This window comes from Microcebus murinus, chromosome 8 (genome assembly GCF_040939455.1).
Source record: "Microcebus murinus isolate Inina chromosome 8, M.murinus_Inina_mat1.0, whole genome shotgun sequence".
Taxonomy (NCBI): Eukaryota; Metazoa; Chordata; class Mammalia; order Primates; family Cheirogaleidae; genus Microcebus; species Microcebus murinus.
Window position 1 is genome coordinate 18,276,619 of NC_134111.1, and position 8,292 is coordinate 18,284,910.

An 8,292-nucleotide genomic window follows, 5' to 3' on the forward strand; every position below is an offset into this window, starting at 1 on the left:
GGTTTGGGACCACTTTTCACATTTACTGGGGGCCGCTTATGCCATGCTAAGGAATTTGAACTTTACCTTCTGCGAAATGGGAAATTATTGAAAGATTTTAAGTGAGGATATACCATGATAAAATTTGTATTTTTAAAATACCTTTTTATCCAGTGTTTAGTACTGATTCAAGTGGATGAGATTGGAATCAGAGAGATGAGTTAGAAAACTATAGTAGTAGCCCAATTTAGTTAATGTTAACATTATATGTAATAGTAAAAGACTAGCCAACTAAATTATAGAATATCCAAAAATAAAAAAGGAATAAACAATACTTACATGTGTTGAAATGGAATAATCTCCAAGTTATAAAGACAAAAGACAAAAAAAAAAAACCACTCTAGAACAATGTATCTGCTATGTTCATATTTCTGTTTTAAACAAGGGGCCTATAGACCCACAAATATGTGTTCATATATACACAGTCTATTTCAGGAATGATATCCAAGAAAAAACAAGTAACATTAGTTGCCTCTGTGCAGGAAGATTAGAGTTTGGGGGTCAGAAAAACCTCCTTTCTTTTTCTTTTTTTTTTTTTTTTGGAGATATTAATTCCCTTGTATATATTTCTGGTAGAAGTGTATGAATGGGATACATTTCTAGAAGTAACATTTCTAGTTTGAAATGTTTTTGTTTTATTTTAATAGAATACCATTATTGACTTAATGTCTCTCTTTCTCACTTGATTATGAGTTCCCTGAGAACAGGGACCATGTCTATTTTGTTGACCAGAGTATATCTAGATTCTAACACACTGCCTGTCATACTGCACATTGTAGATTGACAAACCCTGTGTGTTCTGTTGTACAAAGTATCAAATGGAGACTGGAAGCTATATCATTCAACAAATCATGATCTAGTTTATAGGACAGGAATTGTTTTTGTTTTGTTACTTTTTATACAGTTGTTTTTTATTTTTCCTTTCCAACTCCAGTGTTTTCAAAAATTGTGGGATCAATTGCAATGTATCATTCTAAGAAAGGCAGAATCCTTAATTTCATCTGACTATATGAGTATGTTTTAGTAAATGAATGTCTATTTCTTGTATTTCAGTAATCTGCAACAGGTATTTTTTTTTAAAGGGGGAGAATAGGGTGGATTTGCAACATGAAGAGACCTAATAGCGACACCTGCTGGAAAAAAATATCAGAATAATTTTGAACCATTAAATGTTTAAAATTTTAGGCCAGTTTTATGTTTCTATTCATCAAGAAGAAATTTGTTATTTTCCTATATGAATGTCTGTAGTAAGTAAACATAATTGTTTATAAGAGACTCTTCAATGTTTTACAAAATTACAGATGAAAATATATTTCCTTTTTTTAGGATAAAGTCATTTTGGGAACCGATTATCCCTTTCCACTAGGTGAGCTGGAACCTGGGAAATTGATAGAGTCCATGGAAGAATTTGATGAAGAAACAAAGGTATATGCATTTTACCTCATAGTCATCCTCATAAGTTTTCCTGCTCTAATTGGATTTGGTTTCAGAGCACTTTGATACATGATAACAGAGAACGCAGGAACCATTACGCTTAATATTCCTAGAACTATTAATATTACTTTCTCCACAAATAGCTAAACTATTAAAGGGCAAAGGAACGTGACAAAGCTGAAAGTCAGCCTAGCACAACTAAATTCATAAAATCCAGAAAGAACACTGTAATAAACTGTATAATGATAATATTAATATATGTCTGAATGTTAAATGGATCATAAGAAAAATGACTACATTTTTCCTTTAGTATTTCTATTACAAATTCATCAATCTCAAAAGTTGTAATGACTCCAGTTATTTGGATATTGAGACTAAAGTGTGATTAACAAGGGCCCAAGGAATCATAACCCCCAAGTAACTGCATTTTGGGGGGGGGCATTTCACTTTTAAGGTGGCTAAATGACACTAAAATGTGCTATAATGCTACCACTACCTAGTCTACCCCTTCGGCTCCTGAACCAAGATAAGCTTAAAATGAGATGCAATGTCTTCAGATTCCCTTTCCTTTGCCATCTCCTTCCCTACTCCATTCTCCAAAAAACCAAATTCTTCCTAAGGGTTTCACCACCAATCACTACCGGGGATCAGTGAGAGCCAAAAGTGAAAATATGAAGATGTATAAACCCTTAATAAATCTTATGTAAGTCTTACTCAGAATCCTTTTGCATAATTTTGGCTTTTTTCTAAACTACAATCCAGAGGTTGCCTTGAACTTTCTCTGCTTTAACTGTTAAATATATAGCTATGTTGTCTTCAAGGTATAGGAGTTAAAAAGAATAAAGTAAAAATAAGATATAGCTTATCAGATTTTTTTTTTTTTACTTTATTACTTTATTACTTTTTTCACTGTATTACTTCAACAGGCTTGGAAGCACATTAACAGATGCCAAGAAGAGTTCATTCTGGTGTATACAAGTATATAATGTATCATTCTGATGATATTATCATTCTGATGAAGTTATTAACTGGGAAACCTCAGACTGTTTTACACAGAAAGTGTCCCCTTTAGAACTTACCCACCTTAAGGCACTAAAAGTTTTGAATTGTTAAATATTTACCTGTTAAAGTAGGAAGCTATACTAAGACTTTTTATCATTTTTTTTACCACAGACATTGAAAATGAAAAACTTTCTATAAAGTTAAACAAAATTAAACAGAAAGCAGATGACCCCAAGTATTCTGATTAAGAATTTAATGGAACAACAGTCATTATTATTTTATGCCTTTTATTGTTTATCCTTATATGCTTATCACTTTCAAGTTTCAAAAAAAATCTTGCATAAAAATGTTATGCTGTCACAATTTCACAATGACATTTTGTACTGGTTATTCATTGTAACATTATTTGTAATAAAATACTGAAAATAATCTTTAGGAGAATAGTCAAATAAATAACAATATAAACAATGGAATCTATGTAGCCATAAAATATCAATTTCCAAGAGAAAAAAAAAAGCAAGGGGTAAAAAATATTTTGTATAGCATAGTTCCATTTGTAGATAGTACACTATCTGTTTGTGGAAAAGAACATCCATATAGCTAAATATAAGTATTTGCGTGTACAGTATAAGCATAAAATATCTCTGAAAGAATAAACAACAAACTGTTAACTCTGGAAATTAAAAGTGGTGGCTGAGTGGCAGAGTGGAGAGAAGTACCCATCTTAAACCTTTTGAATTTTGAACTATGTGAAGGCAAAAACAGCTAAAGAAATTTAAAGTAAAATAAACGAATCCATTTGATAAGTATAATCACTGGGAGGTAAAGGAGTCCTCCCTTATCCATGGTTTCACTTTCCATGGTTCTGCTTTCTACAGTTTCAGCTGCCCTTGATCAACCATAGTCCAAAAATATTAAATGGAAAATTCCAGAAATAAACAATGCATAAGTTTTAAGATACACGCTGTTCTGAGTAGCATGATGAAATCTCACACCATCCTGCTCCATCCTACCCAGGACGTGGAATCATCCCTTTGTCCAGTGGATCCACACTACAGATGCTAGTCGCCCTTTAGTCACTTAGTAGCAATCTTGCTTACCAGGTCAAACATCATAGTGCAGTGCATGTGTTCAGGTAACCCTTATTTTACTCAATATTGGCTCCCAAACATGAGATTAGTGAAGTTGGCAATTCAGATACGCCAAAGAGCATCTGTAAAGTGCTTCCTTTAAGTGAAAAGGTGAAAGTTCTCAACTTAATAAAGAAAAAAAAACATCATATGCTCAAGTTGCTAAGATCTCACTTTGTAAGAACAAATCTTCTATCCATGAAGTTGTAAAAAATGAAAAAGAAATTTGTGCATGGTGTATATAGTGTTCAGCACTATCTGTGGCTTCAGGTATCCACTGAGGGTCTTAGAATGTATCCCCTGTGGATAAGGGGGGAATACTGAATACAGGCAGATGCATTCCACCATGAAGTAGTGGAGGACTTGGGGGTTGAGAGGTTTGCCAAAAGGCAATATAACTGTTGGGTTATAGCACATGGATGCAACCCCAAATCCCCTGACGCCGGGATCAGATCTCTATCCAACACACCAAAGGTTCTCTCCTTCAAAGGATACTTGGTAACAAGCTATTTTAAAAGGAAAAGCAAATGGTTTCTCCCAGCAGCAACAGTCCCTCCAGAACTGTTCCTCTAGAGGAGGATGGCCCAAGTGTGCATCAGCAAAGAACCTTGAGTAAGAGGTCCCTATCTCAAATCACCCACTTTTCAAGGCTGTGTAAGAACACTGAAGTGGTCATGATATGGATGTTACATGACTCCATACATTCCTTCCCCCCTCAGCTGCATGCCTGTCCTTTGCAAGCTGAGCACAGATCAATGAGGATATCACAAAGTTACCCTTCAAATCACTTCTTTAGGTGGAGAAAAATTGGGGAGTCCTCTTCTCATGTGAAATAAGTTATACAGGTTGGTATAATATATAATATATAATAAGTATAAGTTATACAGGTTGGTATCCTCATGTGAGACTCTTCACCCACATCACTTCTCTTGCTCTGAAAGACTTTACCTTTTATTCAGGTCCATGTTAAACAAACACACACACACCCCTAGAAGCTGGGGGATGGCTAGGTGACTTCTGGGCACTGTTTCTAGTCCTCTTGTCCCACAGACCTAAACTGTACCTTTTCTCTGTATTTACCTCCAAATAGTCCTTAAGATCCAGAGAAGAGCACTTCCCAAGGAGGGCTCTCCTGCTTAGAAGTCTCTTCCTCTCCTACAGTCGTCTCAGATTTAGATTTCAAGCAGTAGGCAAAATGTGGGCCAAGAAGATTTTAGTAAAAGAGTCACTATATAACCTGCTAATATTTTTCTCTCATATTGGGGAGGTAATAAAGATACTCAACATAGTACTTTAAAAACAACCAATAATGCTTTAAAATAAAACCTTTTCTTTTCTTTTTCAGGATAAACTTAAAGCTGGCAATGCCCTGGAATTTTTGTGTCTTGAGAGAAAACAATTCGAATGATTGAATCTACTGCAAAGGGAAACTTTCAAAAAGACATTTCATTTTTGTTTTGAAATATGTATCATACACATATTACTAAAATCTTATTTTGAACTATTTCACCTAGAAATAGAATATCTCAAATATCCTGAATTATTCAGAACAAAAATGATTCACAAGTGTTTTCATTCTGAAAAGCAGTATATTTCATGTATAAATCAAAAATGATTTTTCTTAAAAAATTTTTTTTAAATGAAAATAAATATTGGTACCAATTAAATATTTAAAAAACAAACAAAAGTGATTTTCCCAGTGCCTTTTTAATTAATCTCAAATAAATAAAAAACAAAATGTCATTAATCATTTATACGGAGAAAGACCAACACCAGATTCATCTAGAAGGCTCAGGTAGGTTCTTCATTTTGAGCAAGGATGTGTGAATTCCACCCAATTCACCTTTCACACCTTCCGTTATCCCAAAACTGGACTGGGAATGATTTAGCCTCCATAAAATAAATGACATGCATATAGAATACCCACAACCTTGAGGAGCTTCCAGCCCAATTAGGGAGGCAAGATACTTGTTCATGGAATAGTTATTAAGCAATACAACATGAGTGTCAAAGAAGTTCCAGCAAGAGGAATTCACTTTGGTCTCAAAGTGTTGGGCAGATCTTCACAGAGGTCAGAACTTGGGCCAAGTCTAGGAGGATGGATAATGTGGTTTTAGGGATGGAGAAAGGGAAATAGGAAAGTGAAACTATTGGAATACAGCTGTGGTTTCCAACTGAATACTTAACCCGCTCTGGGAAAATGTTTCAGTCTACAAATTTACTTTTACCATAAGCTCTTGTAATTTAAAATACTGAGCAGAATATATAAAGCTAGCTGTGTAAAGTGAGCCAGGCAATATCAGGGTAGCCTTGTTCTATACACTTCATTTATGGTTCTGCTTGGGCTACTGAAAAGGAACTTGGCCCTGGGAGGGGTGAATTACATCTGTGGTCCCTCTACCTCTCGCTGAATTCCAAAATCAAATATAATTTTTTAAAACTATCCTCTCTCACTTTGGACTCATTCATTCTCCTTTTCCCTTCCATTAGTCCAGAAAATCAAGAGTAGACTATTGACATGTAATTTGTGCTGACCCTTCTCCAGAGTAAAGAAAAAATCTAATTCTTACTTAACTATGCCCATTCCATTATTTTCATTTTATATAGTTCATTGTTCCATCTCTTTCTTGCTCCTCCTGCTGCCTTCCAGGATTTTAGACACCCACCACTCTGCTTACTACTCCTATCTGCCTGAAGAGAAAAAGTTGAACAAAGAAACAACATGAAGAATATGTTGCTGTTTTTCTCCTTCCCCAGTCTTTGGGGAAAATGTCTACACCTTTTCAAATAGTCTATATTTGAGTACTTTGAACATACTGTTTAATGACTGTTTTATTATAAAAAGTAACCTAATCACTTTATGCAATGGGTATATTCATATTCGCAGAGTGTTTTCTATGTCCGAGACTGTAAGAATGCTCCAGGCACGCCAGAAGTAAGCAAAAAGGATAAAATCCCTTCGCTGACAAAGCCTACAATCTAGAGAGTAAGAAACATAAATAAATAAAGGAAGGAGGAAGAAAAAGAAGCAACAGAAGGAGGAAAGGAGGAGGAAAGAAAGAAGGAAATTTTTCTTATACTGATAAACACTATGAAGAAATTAAAAATGTGGCAAGGCTGTGGAAACTGCCCAAGTGCCCATCAATCCAAGAATGGATTAATAAAATGTGGTATATGTATACCATGGAGTACTATTCAGCTCTAAGAAACAATGGTGACATAGCACATCTTATATTTTCCTGGTTAGAGCTGGAACCCATACTACTAAGTGAAGTTTCCCAAGAATGGAAAAACAAGCACCACATATACTCACCAGCAAATTGGTATTAACTGAACAGCACCTAAGTGGTCACATAGGTACTACAGTAATAGGGTATTGGGCAGGTAGGAGGCGGGAGGGGGCGGGTATATACATATATAATGAGTGAGATGTGCACCATCTGGGGGATGGTCATGCTGGAGACTCAGACTTGTGGGGGGAGGGGAAGAAATGAGCATTTATTGAAACCTTAAAATCTGTACCCCCATAATATGCCGAAATTTAAAAAAATGTGATAAAGAGTGACTAGGAGAAAGGAGGGAGATAAAATATTAAATTGCAGGGCCAAAGAAAGTCTCTTTAAAGAGGACTTTGAACTGAGATTTGAATAACAGAATGGGGAAGAGGCTTCCACACAAAGTGCAGAGGCTCTGAGGCAGAAAAGAGCTTGCTGGAGACCGGAGCTTGCAAGCAAGGGAGAGACAGGCAGATGTTGCCAAAAAGTTGGCAAGATCAGTAGATCATGATCAAGAGTTTAGATTTTTATATTAAGTTTCATAGGAAGCCATCGGAAATTTTTAAATAGGTCTATGACAGCCTCCTGGCAGTCAGTCGAAGAGGCCCAGGGGCTTCTCCGAGAATTGAGAATGAGGCAAGCCATCTATGCTCAGGTTTTCGTGAGACCTAAGAAAGCAGTTTTTGCTGACGGGATGAGAAATAAATTGCTACAACATGCACCAAGAGAATGGCACAACCCTTTCCTGTCTTTGTTGAGTCCTACAGTGGGGCAAAACGTATGAGATGTGGGAGGAGCCATCGCAGACTTGGGAGAAACCACCAAGAAAGCCAGGGACAGGGCATGCTTGGTAACCCAAGAAGGGCTAATGAAAGGGAAAAAGGAAACCCCACAGAAAGAAGGGGAAAGGGACTGATAAGAGTCACACATAAGCAAATGTGGCATGGTTTAGTGGGAGCTGGAACACCCTGAGAAAAAAAACAGAAAAACAATGGAATGCTATACTAGTGGCCTTATGGAGGGAACTACAGCCTAAACAGCAGTTTCTTCTCTTCCCTTCTGCCCCTCCAGCAGAAGAGGAAGACAAATTGACTCCTCATTCTAATGCCCTGTCCCCAAGACTAGGAGTGGGGCCAAGGTTACCCCCCCACATTCAAGCAATAGGGAGTGACCAGAGGGCCCATATTAAATTATTGCCTTAGTAGTTACTGGGGTAGAATGAACTTTAATCTATGGAAATCCAGAAAGACACCCTTGTTAATGGGCTGCCACTGATGGTTATGAGGGACAAACGATCTGGGTAAAAAGGACTTTGATACATGTAGGTATTGGAAAAGCTCCCCCTAACCCATATATGGTGTTTATTTCTCCTAATCCAGAAAACAGTTTAGGCGTGGATATCATGCTAGGAA

General features: G+C 36.4%; 1 protein-coding gene across 3 annotated transcripts in view; it reads left to right on the forward strand.

Moving 5' to 3' along the window:
* ACMSD (aminocarboxymuconate semialdehyde decarboxylase) overlaps positions 1 to 5,285 on the forward strand; it is a 46,360-nt gene extending 41,075 nt beyond the window's left edge. For all 3 annotated transcript variants that reach the window (XM_012740103.2, XM_020288508.2, XM_012740104.3), the window contains 2 exons: positions 1,366 to 1,464; positions 4,951 to 5,285. In XM_012740103.2, the coding sequence (XP_012595557.1) occupies positions 1,366 to 1,464; positions 4,951 to 5,013 (162 nt within the window). In that variant the 3' untranslated portion in view covers positions 5,014 to 5,285. The remainder of the gene's footprint in view (positions 1 to 1,365; positions 1,465 to 4,950) is intronic.
* Positions 5,286 to 8,292: the final 3,007 nt, after the last annotated feature.